The sequence below is a fragment of the Podarcis tiliguerta genome (assembly GCF_965153285.1).
Source record: "Podarcis tiliguerta genome assembly, chromosome: 17".
Lineage (NCBI taxonomy): Eukaryota > Metazoa > Chordata > Lepidosauria > Squamata > Lacertidae > Podarcis > Podarcis tiliguerta.
In genome coordinates, this window is record NC_139550.1 from 724,691 (window position 1) to 743,702 (window position 19,012).

At 41.9% G+C, this 19,012-nt stretch overlaps 1 protein-coding gene across 3 annotated transcripts in view; it reads right to left on the reverse strand.

Moving 5' to 3' along the window:
• POLQ (DNA polymerase theta) overlaps window positions 1–19,012 on the reverse strand; it is a 42,744-nt gene that overhangs the window by 2,721 nt on the left and 21,011 nt on the right. For 2 of the 3 annotated variants that reach the window (XM_083419173.1, XM_083419172.1), the window contains exons 15-28: window positions 18,205–18,448; window positions 13,359–16,249; window positions 12,154–12,300; window positions 11,325–11,518; window positions 10,786–11,026; window positions 9,695–9,888; window positions 8,563–8,700; window positions 7,329–7,503; window positions 6,036–6,165; window positions 4,595–4,704; window positions 3,613–3,797; window positions 3,209–3,320; window positions 2,108–2,232; window positions 1,324–1,477 (exon numbers count right to left, since the gene is read on the reverse strand). In XM_083419173.1, the coding sequence (XP_083275299.1) occupies window positions 1,324–1,477; window positions 2,108–2,232; window positions 3,209–3,320; window positions 3,613–3,797; window positions 4,595–4,704; window positions 6,036–6,165; window positions 7,329–7,503; window positions 8,563–8,700; window positions 9,695–9,888; window positions 10,786–11,026; window positions 11,325–11,518; window positions 12,154–12,300; window positions 13,359–16,249; window positions 18,205–18,448 (5,040 nt within the window). Of the gene's footprint in view, window positions 1–1,323; window positions 1,478–2,107; window positions 2,233–3,208; window positions 3,321–3,612; window positions 3,798–4,594; window positions 4,705–6,035; window positions 6,166–7,321; window positions 7,504–8,562; window positions 8,701–9,694; window positions 9,889–10,785; window positions 11,027–11,324; window positions 11,519–12,153; window positions 12,301–13,358; window positions 16,250–18,204; window positions 18,449–19,012 lie in introns of all 3 variants that reach the window. The other variant, XR_014506258.1, reaches the window with a different exon arrangement.

The window sequence follows — 19,012 nt, forward strand, 5'->3', positions numbered from 1 at the left end:
ACTATATTATTCATAATTTGTTATATTTTGTATCAAATATCTTTGCATCTGGGAAAACATGTGTTTGTAATGCCGGTGTTCAATTCATTCTGTTTAATTCTGCCTCCACCTTTCAGTCTTAAAATAGCTTGTAAATTTGGCCATAACTGTGTATTGTACATTTTTTGTTCGCATTCCAAGTGGGATTTGAGTCTTTTTTCCAACGACTAGCATAAACCCAGTCAGATGGGTGGGGAAAATAAATATATTCTTAGACTGCAACAATCATATAGAATATTAGTTCTTCTTATTGTACAGGTACTTGCATTAATTAACAAGAATAAAGCAGCATCAAGATTTAATCGTAGTTTCATTATTTTCTGTATTTTGAAACCAAAAGTCCTTTGCTTTGTTACACAGCCACTATATGGATAAAGCTGCTACATTTCCAACATTTATCATATATATCATGAAGCTTCTCAGGAGTCATTTGGTTATCATTTTACTGCCGTTTTCAAGTATATTTGAACATGATGAAAAAGTATTACCTATTCTCAAAATATTCACTCTTGCAGGCGTCAAACATTATTGCAGCCCCTAAATAAATGTCTGTTCTGCAAAGTTTATTTCTTTCTTTGTTTTTCCCCACAATGCTAGATAAAAATAAAAGGTAAAATTCTACTTGTTTTACCTACGGCACTTTCTAACATTAGAAAGCTGTTTTCAAAGTTGATGCTGTCCCTTGCATAGAATCATAAATGAAATAAATCATGAATGAGTGCCCTTGCTGCTGTAATTTAAGAAAAATCCATTTTTCTTGGCTAATGCCATCACCTCTAATACAACAAGCCACGTGAGCATTGGAGTCTTTTATCTGATGAAGAAGTAATAATAATAATAATTTTTATTTATACCCCGCCCTCCCCAGCCAAGGCCGGGCTCAGGGCGGCTAACAAGCAATAATAAAAACAAGTTGAATGAATACAACTTAAAAACAAGATTGAAATATTCAAACATTAAAATATTAAAATGCAGCCTCATCACAGGATGAGAAAGGAAAAAGAAAAAAAGTAGGATCTAACCCACGAGTTCCTCATACCTCAATTTCTTCAAAGTCCTCAACACCTTGCTCAAGGGATCAGGAAACTGTAAATGAGCACTGGGAAATCACGGTGACTTGGGAATTTGAAATACTTTTACGGGCATACATGCAGCCCAAATCCAGCTGTTTCATACAAAGAGGCGGCTCTCAGAAGAGAAGACTGACTATTTATCCCCCACCCAGTAACATTTTTAGATGGGGAGCATTTGCTACCAAATACAAAGCCAGAGGAGAAAACATACCCGTTTGTCTTTTTCGGAACGAGCTCTCCAAGTGTCCATAAGATTTTATTGCTGAAGGGAAAGATTCCAGCTGAGCCTGAATATTCACTGTGGCTGTTTTGACAATATCCGCTGCAGAGCCCTGGACAACCGTATTCACAGCTTGCCTCTCTGCCTAAAGTTACAAAATGACTTAGAAGAAGCAGCAGCTAACTTCCCCTCCCCGACAACAACAAATCTTTTCAGTGCAGAGTTTCTGAAGTGGACAGCCTGAACCCCTAAAAGGAGGAATAGAAGGGAGAGAAGTTTTGAGGGAACTGCAACTGTCTATCTTCCTTCCACATCTCAAGCCTGAGTGAATGGGTCAAGCAGGGAGAGAACAGATGGGAAGGAAAGCCTTGCAGAAAGCAAGAATCCCAAAAGTAACCTTCAGCTTTGCACAGACCCTCCAATCCCTGCTCAGCTGCAATGCACAACTAGTTAAAAACAGAGCAGTGGATTCTGAAGTTTTAGAAGGAAATGTTAGGAGCAGCTATGGAAAACTGCTATATTCTTCTGGTATTGCTTGCAGTTTCAGTAAGACAGTTGAGGGCACCTTGGTCCCTGAAATCTCCAGTAAAACGGAGATCCAACAGGCACAAGAAGTGTGCAAACTAAATTTAAGCTGGCTCATCTTAGATTGAATGGGCACAGTAATATATTACCAAAGTCAATATCACTGGGGGGAGAGTAAAACTCAGCTAGCTCAATGGATCTCCCTGCTCAGCTAGATTTTAGCAGCTGAAAAAAACACTTCTTTGCATACCTGAGCCTTTCTGTAAGGATTTGAGTCCTTAATTGCTGGCAGGTATCTACGCCGCCCCATGATTGTCTGCACAAACCCATCTCTGCTGCACTTCCTGACGGTTTCTCTCAGGAATTTCTGAATACCTGTTTAAAAAAAGAAACAGTGTTGTGCAACTTCCAGTTCAATCAAAATATTCAACACTGCTCTAGTTAATTCTGTGTATATGCTGACATTTCATACAGGCACTTCCATGCTTGGGTGTCTATATGTTCAGAACTTCCCTATCCCATCAGCTTAAGAAAGGAAAAGAAGATACAAGGAAACTCTTCCTGATTTATTATGTTGTTATATTTTACATTTCAGCTGCAAGATTGTGGAAACGTGCAAATCAACAGTGGATGTACAGCCTCCTTTGCTGTTTTGTTTATTACATTTCTATCCCGTCTTCCTTCCATCATGAAGTTTAAGGCAGCATACATGCAGTCAAGGAGCCCTGGACAATTAATCCAGGCAAAGGCAAAGGGTTGTGGCGCTCATCTCGCTTTCAGGCCGAGGGAGCCAGCGTTTGTCCACAGACAGCTTTCCAGGTCATTCAGCCAGCAGGACTAAACCGCTTCTGGCGCAATGGAACACCGTGACAGAAGCTGAGCACACAGAAACACCATTTACCTTCCCACCGGAGTGGTACCTATTTATCTACTTGCACTTTGACATGCTTTTGAACTGCTAGGTTGGCAGGAGCTGGGACAAAGCAACGGGAGCTCACTCCATCAAGGGGATTCAATGACCCCGAAACTTTGCTCAGTCACACGCCAGTGTTTTATTTTCTTCTGCTATCCAATTCTGCAGCCTACAGACCACTGCAAGTTAAAACATGGTACATTCATAGCGTTTCATTTTGCATTTTGGATAATACACAGAACTCCAAGTTGCCACAACTCTTAAGGGTTTATGTAAGGTAAGTTCTTGGCTCAGTAGCTTGAACTCCCTTTTAAACCAACACCAAAAAGGTTACAAAAACATAGGCAAAGAGATTTACACAACTCACTATATGCTGGATACTTTTAATCAGTTAATTATGCCAAAAAGCCCAGACAATCAGATGCTAGCAATCATTACCTGAGTATCTTGATTTGAAGGAGTCAATGTAGCAGGAGGCATCTTTTTCCTCAACACCCATCTGCTCTCCTAAAGATTTCGCTCCTATTCCATATATTATTCCATAACAAATCTAGAAAAATAATGCAATTTCAATTTTAATTCTAGAGTATACTCTACAACCAAGGGGACCAAAGTGCGAGAAAAACTGTTGGATTACTTATAAATGAGGTTTGTTTATTAGAATAAGGCACAATCTTCACAAAGCAACAAAGGACACAAATTTAAAACATTCCATATGCCAGAGTTTGCTCATTTGCTATTTAGTTGAATCCAACCCTCAGCCTGTACAACTTATTTCAAAACCCACTATCATTCAATTATATGAAAATGTTCCAAGAATTCTAGATGTTTCCGTAAGTTACCTGCTTGGCTTGTTGCCTTAAATCATCCCCAACTGCTTCAGAGTCAATCATCTTCCACTCGGCAGCAATGCTTTTGAACACATCAGAACCTTCATTTAAGACCTGGAGAAGCCGCTGATCACAGCACAAATGAGCCAGAATCCTCAGCTCAAGCTGGGAATAATCGGCTGCCAAGATCAACCCTCCTGCAGCCAATAAAACAGAATAATTCCTAAAGTTGACATTTATTTCAGGTAGTAAAACAGGTTCCTTCTTTGAAATTATTGTTCATTCAAGAGATCCACAAACATGGGATTCTGATTTGTTTGAAAATGGAAGCAAATGCTCCTGACTTCTTACTTGCACCCTTGAAATATGAGAAAGGAAGGGCAAATGCATGAGCCCAAGGTCGCTCCAACTCATTCACAAAGCAGGAAACCACGGTTTCTTATTAGGTCTGTAAAGAACCATTTTGCATACTTTCTTTGAAAACACGGAGCTTCTTCAGATGCAATGCCAAAACATGACGACTAAGGAGCCTTGTCGCTACAATTCCATGCCACTTCATCTGAATGTGCAAACTATGGTATGTTTTTGTCTGCAAACCTAGGGTCGCCATATGTCTGGGTTTTCCCAGACATTACCAGGATTTCAAAGGTGGAATTGACGTCCAGGGGGAATTTCTGTCCCGGATCTTAGGCAAGTCAATCAACAACCTTTGGGGTGTCCTGGTTTTTACTTTTTGAAATATGGCAACCCCACGCAAACCAGGACAATAAGCTAATTTCAGGAAAAGCTAATAAACTATGATTTCCTTCAAACAATGACGGAGTGGCGCAGTACATGCTGCTGCCAAGTTTTCTCAGGCTTGTTCATGTAACATCAAACCTGGTTGCCATTGGGTCTGAATAGGCTCACTGTGTCAGCACAATATAATTGCTCAATTCTGCATATCCCTCTTCTACTTTTTAGCTCTATAATGAGGCAATTCTCAAGGTGTTACCTGGAAATGGCACAAAGGCATGCCTCATGCTAACAGAAAATGGTACTTTCCCCCCTCTGGGTTCAGCAAGGCTCCTTTGTCCATGTGGTAGCACAGAATGCTTTCTCCATCTGTAAAATAAAATTAAATAACTGGCATCTAATTGACTTCTGTAAGACACACAATGTTAAACCAAACAGCAGGGTTAAATCTAATATCTGTAGCAGGTAAATACAAAATAACTTCATATTTATGGCTGACTGTTACTCTGGTTTGCATGCAATAGGCTAGTCAAGCAGTAATTTCTAGAGGGTGGATTTTGTTGCTTGATAGGTCTGGCTTGTAAGGTTGGACATTTAGAGCCAAGCAAATAATTATTTAAAAATGCATTTATTCAGATACTTCAAAGTTTTTTTCTCATTTTTATACAACACTCCACACACACAAACTTCTTTTCATTCCTAATAGGGTTCCAATAAGTACTTATGTACTTATTGTGATGTGCCATCTCTGGCCTTGGCAGTAGGCACATGAATTTCATGTACATCCTGCAGTTTCAGGATGTGAGGTTTTGGTGACACTTTGCAAGGTGTACATATCACAGCAATTCTAAGTGGGAAAATATCTACCTTGATGGCCTTCGTTTTAGAGAGTACTTGTACAAACCTCAATCCAGTTGGCTTTTCCTGAACTCCTGTATATTTACCTAAAGATTAGGTTTTTGAATAATTAGATGCTGTAGCCATGCAACCTTATTTGTATGCCCCTTCCACAAGAGTTCTGGAGGGCGGCAACATGAGAACAGGCCTTTTCTGAGGAATGCTCCCTCCAGGGAGGCTCCCCTGGCGCCTTCATTACATGTCTTTTGGCGCCAGGCGAAAATGCTCCTCTGTAACCTGGCCAATAGCTGATTGGACAAATCAACAGATTTTTAAATGTATTTGTGGGGGCGGGGGGTATTGGTTTGTTTTTGTTACTTATTTTGTGTTTTCATTTTGTATTTTTATGCTGTAAAGCACCCAGTGATCATCGGATGAAGGGTGGTATACAAATTTAATAAATAAAATAATATACTATGGGAAAGAACAAACAACGCACCAAAAATTGTCATTTTTTGTTTATAAATGCAAGTGTGGCGATGTGCAAATGCAGGCAGTTAAGCAAACTCCACAACCACATCAGTTTACAGATTGTTCCTTATGTTTCCTGCCAGCAGCTCCTGTATTAACTATAGAGCCAAGACATGTTCAAAGGGGACAAGATGCAGCCACCTTGCTAATGTCAAGCCAGTGTGATTAATGCTTTGATGGAAGACGTTCTGGGAACTCAATGCAAGCCACCTTCAGTTTCGTGGTGGAAAAAAGGCACCCTAACTTTGATACATTCTGCTCTTTTCAGGAATGTATCAGAAAAAATCTGACAGCTGATATATAAAAAAAAAAAAAAGATGAGAAAACTTTACCTGCTTCTGAGTAAACTGAACCCATTGTGTTCCTTCTGGGAAGGTGGGCTCTCTTCAACCATGGTTGGCATTTCAATTTCAAAGTCTTTTGGCACATTCTGTATATTTGGTTCCCTGAAGCTTATACGGCCTAAAAGCAAACGTGGTGCAAAGGTGAAAAGACAGGCAGTACGTTGCAATACAGCAGACGTCTGAAGGAAAACTGAAGCTAAAACTAAAGCACTAAATGCTGAACTGCAAAAGCAGAAGACAAAGCAGAGTGGACCAACAAGCTTCCAGTTTTGCAGAACAAAATACTCTTTAAAAGATGGTGCTCAATTAGTACATTTCAAAATTCTAGTGTTTATATGGAACACATATGATGCAAATTTAAAAAGAGTTCAGTGAAGAAGCTCACTCCATGAGTTACAGGGAGCTGAGCTGACAAAGCATCAAGCCAACTGGCAAGTTAAGCAGCCAAGTGACTGGGGGTTAAGTAACACCCATTTCAATAATTTTTTTAAGCATCGGATTTGACCAACAAGGGCACAGCAATGGCACTGTGTTCAAGGAGCTAAAGCCTATATAGCTCAGGGGCTACATCCTGGGTAAGCCTGTAGAAACAGAGCTTTCAATTTTACCCAAGACAGCAAGCTTCAGGGGCTACAGTAAACAAGGAAATTTTGGAGAAAGGGTAAAAAGAAAACTGCACTAATATACAGTTCCACACAATACAGATCTAGCTAGTAGGACAGCTCAGAAAAAGAGGCTTAGTTAAGAGCAGAGTGAATTCAGCTGTCGGGCAAGGAGGCCTCAAAGGAGCAGGTGGGCATTTCAGTAATTAAAAAAAAAATGTAACCACAGGACAATGGTGGGGAACCTCCAGTCTGCAGACCCAAATAGGTCCCTCTGAATTTGGCCCACAAGGCCATCTGAATAAACCATACATGCCTGTTAGCCACCTGACATCAGGCACAGAGATGTCTGATCTCCAATATTAACATGAAGCACCACAGCGCAAAGATGGGGATGAAACCTCTGTGTGCTTCTGGGATTTGGCAGGTGGGCTGCCAAAATAGCCTGTGGAGGTTGGGCCAGTTCTGGATGTGGCCCCGCAGCTTGAACCAGCTCCACATTCCTGCTCTAGGGACACTCAATCAAGGAGTGATCTTTCCCGCAACAAGTGCCATCAGACAAAAACTGCAAATCTTCCATGATTCCTTTGGACCATGCGCTAGCCTTCCTGGTTCTTTTTCAGTCATACGTTGATAAACCACCAAGGAGATACCTTCCGATGTAAAAAGCACCTGCTACCTGTAGCACTGTGAGTCTGAGAAACAGGATAGATCCGTTCCATGCCCAGCACGGGGTTTAAACGCTTCTCCCTCTGCAGTGGAAACACCACTTTGGTCATGGCATTGGTGATCTTCCTCCATTCTAAAATCAGGCCTGGCAAGGGGTGCAAGGACCTCAGTTTCTCCAGAACATCCTATGGAAATTAACCGTGGCACAAGTCAGTTTGCTGTCTTTGTAACATAGGGAACAACCCTTGAAAAATATTCTGGGCTCTATGAGGGTACAGCCAGGCAAGCATGGTACCGGGAGTCCTGTACCAAGGACCTCCTTTCCTTTCTGCTTTGACTCTGCCGTAGACGGGACAGAAGATGACAAAGCAGAGCCATTGTGACACTTGGAGAAAAGAGACCTCCTAGCACATAGGGAGTGGGTTGGTAGATGATGGGAAAGGTCAACCAGCCCCTCTCTCTTATGGTTTACTGCCTTTTCTCTTCTTGGACCTTTCCCCCTTAAGACTTACAGAAAGCCCTAAGCAAACTTGTCTTCTCATCCCAAGGCAGGAAGCCAAAAATGCTTTTCCTGGCTGAACAATTGCCTTAGTGCCATGCTGCATGGAATTCGCTGCCACAATAATGCGTCATAGCCACTGGCTTAGTAAACATTTTTGAAAGGATCAAGCAGATTGGGGTTGGGCTAGGTGACCTTTGTGGTCATTTCCAACCCTACAATTCTAGGATTCTATGAAGACCAGTTAGGCATGGTTGCTACGGTGAGCTGCAGTTAGTACAGCTCACAGGCAAAAACATCTGAGGCCTTTAAGTAATGCATGGAATTGATAATACTGAGTCAGGTAACACAACGGTAATGTGCTGAAATTGAAGTAGGCAACTTGATTTTTGTGTGGACATCACTTATGCAAAACTAGCAATTGTGAAACATACAGTGGTACCTCGGGTTACAGATGCTTCAGGTTACAGACTCCGCTAACCCAGAAATAGTACCTCGGGTTAAGAACTTTGCTTCAGGTTGAGAACAGAAATTGTGTTCCGGCGACGCGGCAGCAGCAGGAGGCCTCATTAACTAAAGTGGTGCTTCAGGTTAAGAACAGTTTCAGGTTAAGAACAGACCTCCAGAACGAACTAAGTTCTTAACCCGAGGTACCACCAGTGGGTTTTTATGAATGATTAGCTTCCCATAATCACACACAGGCTAGAAAGGATGCTTCTCCAGGGGTTGCACACAAACAATATACCTTGGTTGTACTGAATTGCTTGCCTAATTTGGCAATTTTCCCATTTGCTATTTTCCTTCCCGTGTAACCTAATGTTTTCTTGCCCCTTTGCACTTTTGATTCTCCATTGAATGGCAACTTCTGCTCCAAAAACAGCACCTGAAAGAGGTAATAAATTCAGTCAATGGAATCTTGCCATTTTCTTGGGGCTTAGACAACTTCTCCTTTCCATGCCTACTTCTTACGCTACAGTTAACTGAGATTGTAGCCAATCCATTAGCCAACAACCTCTGCGAGGCCACAAACTCCCATTTCACCAATATTGGATTTTTTAAAAACCAACTTTGTAACCAAACACCTTTAGGCACCAGGCAAAAATGTTCCTTTTTAACCAGGCCTTTGGTTTATTTGATTGACATCCTATGCCCTTTTAACATGTGGGGTTTTGAGGGGGTATTGGGTTGTTGTTTTTATTTTGATTGTGTATTTTGTGGTTTTATATTCTGATTTTGTTCTGTGAACTGCCCCGAGACCTTTGGGTATAGGGCAGTGTATAAATTAAATTAATAATAATAATAATAATAATAATAATAATAAGGTAATTAAGGAGAAGTTAGTTAAGTAAGAATGAGCAGTTAAACAGAATCTGACCCTTCATTTTCTGCAGAAAATATTAAGAACACTTTAACTAAAATGACGCAAATAATGGCAGCTGCTGATTTAATTTTTTATTGGAAGTTTAGCGTCTGTGTGTCTCTCTAGTCTCTCTCTGGACTCAGATGAAGAAGTCCTACTAGCGCAACGGGGCGTTCCCTCCACCCTCTTCCCTCAGCACATCCCCGCCCCCCAACTGGCATAGGGAGATCAGGAGAGCCCCTGGAACAGGACAACGAGGCTGGGGCGGGGAGAGATGGAACATCATTCCAGGAATGCTTGCACAGATGCAATTATTGCCTTAGCAAAACACGGAATTCCACCCACGATGTGTTGAGAACAGCCTCTCATCAGAAGGAACCAGCACTCTGGCCAACTGAAGGACGGCAACTTTAACCCACTCAAAATTTCACTGGTGGATTTGTTTTATCAGTTTTCTCCCACTGATCACACTAAGGACAGGGCTCACTCTATTTTATAGGGGCCATGAGTTCAGTACCTCAGCAATGTCATCAGGACAGGTCAAGGAGAAACTGTGACCTGCCAGCTGATATATCCGATTCTCAATCTCGTTGAGCTTCGCTTCCATGACATGTTTCTGCGTCTCACACTCAACTGTGCTAAATCCGATGCCGTTGAGCTCCAGCAAGGCCAGGCAATATTGATTTGGCATCTCCACTTTACGAAAAGTATCTGTGGTACACGGTGACAAATGAGGCAAAAGACAACATTCGTTCAGTGTCACAAAACACACAATGACGGAAGAGAATTACTTGAATTCATAATAATAATAATAAAAGATGATGGTGCCTGCACCAATTACCCCTCCACTCCACCCCACTAACATTCTCGGTAGCTCTTAATAATAGGTTGCACAAAGAGTATCTGCAGAGTGCAGAGTGAATAAGAATTTGTGGGTCAAGGAATTGAAAGCAAGACAGCTAGAGTTAGAGGCCTATTGCGCCTGAGAAGGTTTCATACTGGCAACAAACGAAATGTCAGTAGAGCATGAGACTCTTAATCTCAGGGACATGGGTTCGAGCTCCACCCTGGGAAAAGATTCCTGCATTGAAGGGGGTTGGACTAGATGGCCCTTGTGGTCCCTTCCAGCTCTACAATTCTAAAAGTCTATGAAAACGTACTTATTGAATCATAATCATTCATTGTTTGTCTTGCCAAAGTCACACTCCTTGCACCCAAGGTTCAGGGCATCACAATTACAAAAATGGACTGTGTTGCAAAAAGAAAATTGGGGGGCGGGGGGGGGGGGCGAGAGTTCATTGTCACGTGTGAAAATCTGTTTCTCATTAGTAAAAAGTACTGGTATTCTGTCACTTTCCAATCATGTTTAATCATAGCAAAAAACAAACAATTTCACACTACAGCGTATAAGGTTTTTAGATTTTCTAACATGTGTCTGAAATTCAACTGGAGACTAGCGTACTTTAAACTTAATTCATAGGATGGTATTTAACTAAGTGAATTGACATTAATGAACATGGCTAAGTTAGGTGCATTAATATTAATAGCTCTACTCTGAGTAAAACTTAGTTAAATACCACCCATGGGGTAAGCTCTTAGCCTTCTCACCTTGCAAGTTATCTTTATGCAACAGAGTATTGAGATGCTCCATAATATGAAAGACAAGAACAGACTCCACAGCTGCTCTGTATCGTCCAGAATGATCTGTGCTGGCGCTGAGCCCCAGACTCTGGCACCCTTGGCCTGCTCCAAGTTTGTCCAGCAAGAACAATTCCTGAGGAAGGAAATTGGTGACCATGTTGTGAAGGGAGCGTTCTTTCGACTCAGGGTCCAACAGCCAGCACGCCACCTAGAATGAGGGAAGGGCAAAGCACACTTAACTCAAAATGCGTTCTCCGCCCCCCCCCCCAAGAATGCAACAAGATTTGGGTATATGTATGTGCGCCCCTCCCCAAAGATAGGAACTTATAAGTTCTATTTCTGGCAATTGCTGGGGGATTTAAACATTGATTTTAAACATCACTCCTACTTTACAGATATAGGTAGGCTGTCTGAATTGTGCATTGCTTTGTAACGATTTGTTGGGTCTCTGGACCATAATAAAGATTGATTGATTGAGAAGATAGAAAAAGGCTTAGCTATAAAACCTTGGGGTCCTCATAGCATCCTGCCAAAGAGATGCCACAGGCCTTCAGGAGGATCTTGTAGTGATGAATGAAATCATACACAGCAAGCGAAAAGGCTCTTGTGGAATCCTGCAGGTGTAATTGAAGATGCTGCAACCTCTCTGCTGCGGCCAAGTTCTGATCCAGGGGAGGCGGTTCCAAACTGGCACTGATTTCTAAAGCAACAGAGAAACCATCTTATTTAAGTATTATGACAAGGACCCATGGGGGGGGGAAGAGGGGGGAAGAGTGTATGCCTATACATACATTGTTTTTCCTTGTACAGGGCAGTATAAAAATCACCCTTGCCCCTTGGCTCTCTCACTCGCAGTCTCCAGCTCCCATTATACCTTCCATTCGCATTAAGAGCACAGCAGCACCATCCTTATTCATAGGCTTTAAAGCTCACGCCTTATTCTTCCATCTTTCCCCAGTTCTCTACCATTCCCACCTGTGCCGTTTGGTCTTTTCTCAGAAGTATCTTACTTCTTCCCATGGATCTGAACTCCCAGCCATCAGCTTCCCCGCTTGCACCTTACACAAGGCTGCATCCCAAACTCAGTTAAATCTTTTCCTGCTGGAATCCTAGGTGAGATTTTTTACCCCCAAGCAATCCAAGCTCTGCCATCCCTCAGAAAAGCTGCACCTTTCGTCAGTATTCTGTGATTGTTCTCTGTCCAGATAAACCATAACTGCCACTCTTATGGATAAAACAATACTTTATAATTTCATTAACATGGATTTGGGAAGGCAGCAAGATGCTGCGCATAGGCTTCTCTAAAGTGCATTCCTTTAGAAAACACTTCCTTACCAGTCTGTTCTTGAGATTTCTGTTGCAATGAGATGTAATAAGCATCCTTTCCACCCCAACACACAGCTAATCCAACTACCAGCAGGTCTTCACAGGCTGTAACAGGAAATCCATCACCTTCATATTGAATCTCCTGGTGCACGTTCCCTATGAACACACAAAGATTAAAATCTGTTAGACCCCCTGAAGTTCCTGCAAATGGTGCGTAAAGCATACTTTCCATTCCTGCTTTTTAAGTTATCTTTATGATAGTGGTAGGGGAACCTGGTGCCTGCAGACCTGATTAGGGTCCCAATGCAGCTTGCAGGGCAGTTTCTCCCACACCCACCTGCCCCAACCTGACACCACCTGTGATATCATGTGAGGGCTTGGGGAAACAAGCCTGACAACTGGGAGTCTTGAAGTGTCTTCCAAATGTTGCACTGTCCAGGAAGACTTGTAGTAGTTATTGATCGGCTGATAGGCACTGACTTCAAGCTCCCCACTAGCCATTCCCAGCAGAAAAGTAGAGCTTGAAGTCAGTGCAACAGTCGTGGTTCTTTGGGCCACATGTGAAATGACAGATATATATATAGTTGTACCTTGGAAGTAGAACGGAATCTGTTCTGGAAGTCCATTCAACTTCCAAAACATTCGGAAGCCAAAGCACAGCTAGTGATTGGCTTCAGAAAGCTTTGGAAGCCCCGTCAGATGTTCAGCTTCCCAAAATAGTTTGCAAACTGGAACAGTCATATCCAGGTGTGCGGCATTCGGGAGTCAAAACTTTCAAGAACTAAGCTGTTCAAAAACCAAGGTACGACTGTATACTGTATTGTATGATTCGATTTCAATGTAACAAACTCAGAGCTTTCTATAACCTATAAATCCATGAACCATGATAGCCGAACCTTTGTCACTAAATGGCATAAGAAACTGTGGAGAGGAAACATTATATGCAATTTCTCATTAACCAGTGAAGAATCCGTATTTGTCGTCTTTGGTATCTCCAAGTGACTTTTTGCTACTAAAACTAGGCATACGCCTTCTTCCTACTTGGAACCACTGAATATACATTGGAATATAAACTCTGTTTCCTTCCCAGATTCAGATCTATCTGTAGATTATCTTTCAGATATAGGGCCACTTGCCACTTTGCTAAGTCCAGAGTAAAATGTCTAGAATATACATTTCTAAAATAACGGAAGGAGCACAGGGGGCAAACTCACCTTGCTTGAACTTGGCACCAATAGCTGATCTGTGGGAAAGGGGGCCTTTTGCTCTTTCACAAGCCACCGAGATAGCAAATCTCTTTTTCGTGCTCCATTCTTTAATGAAGGTTTGGAAAAGAGCCTTATCGTTCGCTACATCAATTATAGCAAAATTTTCAGCACTGCAGGATGGTAGATCTTGAGATAACTGCAGTGAAAAACCTTCAATTATAATAGAGTCATCCTCAGATGGAAACTCAGCATGTCTGCCATTTTCTGGTTTTGTTTGTGGGTGTGAATCAAGTGCAGCGTTCTGCAGGAGCTGAAGACAAGGAGCTTTGTCTGTGGGGTTCATATTTCTGGCTTCAGCATGTGTCACAAAGCATTGTTCCTGTGAAGGAAGCTCCATGAACTCTGCTGGAGAAAGAGGTTCCTTGTTCCCATCTGTCCAAGAAATGGAACTACCTTTTCTGTTGATTAGTAAAGAGCCACAGGTCTTACTCTGATCATCCATGCTCTTAAAATCTTTGCGAAATTTGCACTGACCACAGGATAGGGCAGAATCCTGATTTTTCTCAGGTAGCACTACTCTCAAATTGCTTCTTGTATCCATTTCAGGTTTATTTCCAGTGGGGCTTGGCCATTCATCTAAGACTTCTTTCATTCCTGGACTTAAATCAAATAAAAAATCACACTTTCCCACTTGGTTAGCATTTGCATCTTTTCCAGTAATCTCAGGTCTGACATCATCATCTGCCTCTTTCACATTTTTCAGCTTGTTGAGAACGTTTCTGTGAAAACAAGGCATGGACTCACCATCTCTCACTTCTGCTATGTGGAAAGAATCAGCATCTGAGAACATTAGAGAGTCATCCTCATGATACTCTGCCAGTCGCTGCTGGTTTAGAGTGGTATTTGATACACCGTTGCCTGGCCCCACATTCTGTACACCTGGAAGACCAGCTTCTAAAGTGGATTTGAAAGGAGCAGGGATAATTTGCTGCAGTGGAAGTTCTCCCATGGCAACAGCTTCACCAATGTGAACACCCTGAGGGTCATTAACGTGGTTAAAGTCTTCATCAAACAACAAACTGTCACTGCTATTCAAATTTATTTCAGGCAAAGGACAGCCCTTGGCATTTGCATCGACAGCAGGTGGGCACTGATTAGGAGCAAAGGAAGCCTTTGAAAGAACAAGAGTTTCCTGCTCTTCTGCCAGATTTGGAGTCCGGTAGTCTCGTAAGAAGCTTTCTAACTGGGAGTCCATAACAGAAAAACTGTTTCTTTCAAGGCAAAATGGTATTTCTGGGTATTTCATACGCTTTTTGTGATCGCCTTTTGCTTTACAGTGCAATGAAGCTGTGTTTCCTGCTACATCGGTTTTTTTAACAGGTAACGGTTCTGCTTTTCTGCACGCTAGCTTATCCATTATAGATGCAGCATTAGTTTCTGAAGTACTAGCACACTTTATTTTCAGTGCTGAATCTGCTACTAAGTCTTTTTGTTTATCAGCTGCTGTAGCTGCCGCCTCCTGTTGCAATATCCTCTCAGTTTGCGTATCTAACTGGAAGCTTTCTTCAAATTCTTTGAAGACAAAATACAGCTCAGGAGAACAGCTTTGGATGCATTCAGGCGGCTTCAGAACATTATCAGGGTGATTATGCACTTTACCCATAACTGCACTTGCATTTTCCAGGGTGGGGTTGAATCTTCCAGGGTCATTTTTGTCTGCTTTTCGAGAACTCTCTGCTGTTTGCGGATTTCCTGTTGTGGTGACAGCGCCACTTGCTGCTTCATTAAAAACATTTCTACCTCTGTCCATTTTATTTTCTGTAATTATGCTTCTAGCACCGTTTTTACTGAGCTCCAATTTGCTGCAATTTCTTATCAGATTCAATTTCTTATCAGATATCACCAGATCGTCCATAACATCTTGCATTTCCATTTTATCTTTAACAGGAGCTGCATCTCCCTCTACTGAATTCAAAGCGGGTGTTTTAATGTGATTATTCAGTGTTAACTCATATTTGGATTCACTAGCATGTATAGGTTCTATAAGCAATTTGTGCACAGTTTTCCCACCATCTTGGTCTATTTCATTTGCCTGTAGGGATATTTTGTCAATTCCTTCCTGGTAGCCTAATGATCCTTTAGTTACAGTTTGGTGATGTTTCTGGTTTGACTCACAGCTGTCGCTGGAGGACGGAAAATGATCGTTGAAACTTGATTCTTGACTCCAAGGCCTACTCCATTTTGCAACTGTGCTCTGTTCCCTACTTTGATTTAAATTAATTCCAGCCTTTTTCTTAAATCTAGCTGCAACATGATGTTTTTTTGAAGTAGCTTTCAAGCCTGGCTTTGTCCTCCGTTCAGTACTTATCATGGAATCCAACTTTTGCTCCACAGAGGTATCTCTCATACTTTCCCCATCTTTTCTCAGATTTAGCCGTTTGCTTGCACTACAGCATACGTCATCATTTCTTGTCTCCCCCTTAGTTTCATCTACCAGAGTCTCTTCAAGTCTGCCATTTACTAAACTAGCATCTAATGACCTCTTGTTTTTTTGTCTAACCCATTTTGCACTATCAGATTGAGAACTGATACTTTTGTCTGATGAAATTATACTTTGGCTCTTTCTTGATATCTGTTTCCCACACGGTCTATGTTTTTCCTCTTCCTCAACTTGTCCTGTTACGGAAAATGTGGAAGAGGAATCCGATAAGAGAGAGGCATTGGGGTTCCACTGCACTCCCAAAGCAGCCAGGTCCTCCTTTAAGAGAGTTTTAGCCTCCTCCACAACAAGATTAGCTGCTTCAATCTCAGTCAAACCCTTCAGTCCAGACATCCATATAAGGGGTGTAATTTGGTGCTCCTCAACAGCCTGTTCGTCGTCATCCACTGCCCTACGACTGAAGCAGAAGAAACAAGACAATATTACCCGGAAATCACGCTTTCAAATTTTAAAAATTTGTGAAGAATTCCTACCATAGCACTCTTACTGTCATAGAATCATAGCATTGTAGAGTTGGAAGGGACCTCAAGGGTTTTCTAGTCCAACCCCCTAAAATTCAGGAATCTCAGCTAGAGCAGCCATGACAGATGACCCCCCAGCCTCTGCTTAACATCTCACCTAACATGTACCCATAACAAAAAGTCAATTTTTATATTAGTCTGCACGCTGATAAGGAAGTGAACAAAGTGAGTTGGGAAGCAGAGGTGACAACTTAGCTTGCATCAGAGGTTAGGTGCATTCAGAGATCAAATCAAATTTTATTAAACGGTCACAGACCAGATTAACTCGTACAGCTAGTCAGCGAAACATAACACCAGAAAAAAAACAAAAACAAAAAACAAAGGACGATTTCAATGCAGATTAGGCCATAACAGCAATTTAAAATTAGGCAGCATGAGTAGAATTAAGTATTTGCCTGCATATTGACATTGGCAAGCTCTTGTTTCCTACGCCTAATAGCGGCTACGCAGAATTTGGCAACATTGATCGTAATTTCAGGAACCTTATCTTCTACCAAGGCTCTCATACGTTGGAGTTCTGATACATTTTTAAGCTTTTGTAGAACTGGGGCAATAAAGGTCAGGCGTAGATCCTCGTAGTAACTACAGTGCAGCAATACATGCAGACTTGTTTCCACTTCCGATGAGCCACATGGGCACACACGTGACTCATATGGTTTGCCCTCATATCTGCCTAGCAGCAGGGCAGAGGGCAGAACGTTAAATCTAGCCAGGGTAAAGGAGTGTCTGTACTTAGGTATTTGTAAATCAGCCAAATAATTTGCGGGTGAGAACCCTCTCCCAAAGTCTCTAATTGTGGCATGTTTATCCATTCTGCCCATATGACATTGCAGCTCTATGTCCCTAATGCGTTGGAACACTTGGCTTCTGGCTCTCTCATATCCTGCCGCTATCAAGATCTGCGGGGAGAATCCCAAGCTTCTTATCTTTTCAAACAGGGAAGCTTTCCAGGTAGAATGAAAGGTGTCTAAGAGTGTTAAAGGAGCCAGACCGGCCGGGAAAAAAATAAGTTTTCAGAGATCAGTCGCTGGACACTTGAGTTCTAGGGAAAAGCTAAGTAATAAGAAGAGGGGTGCAAAACCAAAGAAAAGAAAGGACGGGGAGGAATATAGTTTTCCCTTCAGGATTTCTCTCAGATGCTGCTCTCCTTAGAAGGTGCAGAAGAGCATGAGGGAGGAGGAAGAAAATAGGAGAAATCTCCTACTGAGAAGAGGTCAGTTTTAAAGAACTGCACATCCTAAGGTGATATATATCATAATTTAGGGAAAATGTATATTGCTCTTCATATGTGTTTCCAGGGCAGTATAGAAAGGGGGGAAATTATTAACAAATATAAATTAACAGTGGCACAATAATGAAAGTACAGAAGCAGCTGAAGTTAGAACTGAAAAAATAAAAATAAATAAAACACAGGCGCCTTGGGGAGGGAATTATGCTACCAAAAAGGCCCTCTCTTCTGACACCACTTGCCTTACTCCAAGCAGGTGGGGAACCTGGAAGACAGCACACAGGCATGCTGACATGGGAACACATTCCTTAAGAGTAGGATTGAAACACCACCATATTATGAGTCTTACATAGAATCCTAAATATTACCTAGATAAAGCATGACAAACATTTGTGTATAGTATTTTACACCAATAGCCATCTCAGACATACCACACTGGCACTGGGGAGTATAAGAAAGCTAAAATAAAATTATTGGAGTGTAACATACTAAACTCTAGTAAACCGACATCCAAGAGTGAGAATCAGATCCATTTCCCAAACTTACACTAGCTAAAACTGTATCAAAGGGATAGCTTTCTGTCATACTAGAAATACTTTTAACCTTCTGAAAGGTGCTGCATTCCTGAAGGCATTTTCCACCTCGGCAATATTCCCTTTGGCGACATCAGCGACCGTGACAAAACCAGCCTTATAGAGAGCTCTAGCACACTGTGCGTTTAACAGAGATATCCGGACAAGATCACAGAGCTCTCTCTGGATCCCAAACGTGAGACGACTCTGAAACTGGGAGAGCAACTGTTCCATATTGTGCCACCCCAGGCGGTTGCAGAAAATGGTAATCATCCCTGAAATATATAAGAAGTGTTACAAAATTCAGCATTTTAAAACTTTTTCTTTAAAAAAACATTAAGTTGTTATCAAACAGTGTGTGTATAAATGGTGCAAATGATCACTTTCAGGAGATCATTTAAGATAGCTACCACAGGGGTGTCTTCATATGTTCACTCTGACAGTGCCGAATATTCCCTTATGAGATATATATATACAGTAATACCTCCGGTTGAAGTTGCTTCAGGTTCAGCACTTTCAGGTTGCACTCCATGGCGACCCGAAAGTAACGGTTTCGCCGCTTGCGCATGCACAGACGGTCAAAATGACGTCACACGCATGTGCGGAAGCGGCAAATCGCGACCGGCACATGTGCAGACACAGGTTGTGTTTGCTTCTGGATGCGAACGGGGCTCCGGAACGGAACCCGTTCATATCCAGAGGTACCACTGTGTGTGTGTGTGTGTGTGTGTGTGTGTGTATACACACACACACACACACACACACACTGTTATTGGCCAAATCTGCACACGTTGGAAGACTGAAATATATTGTATAAGATACAGCAAAGGTTACTGGAT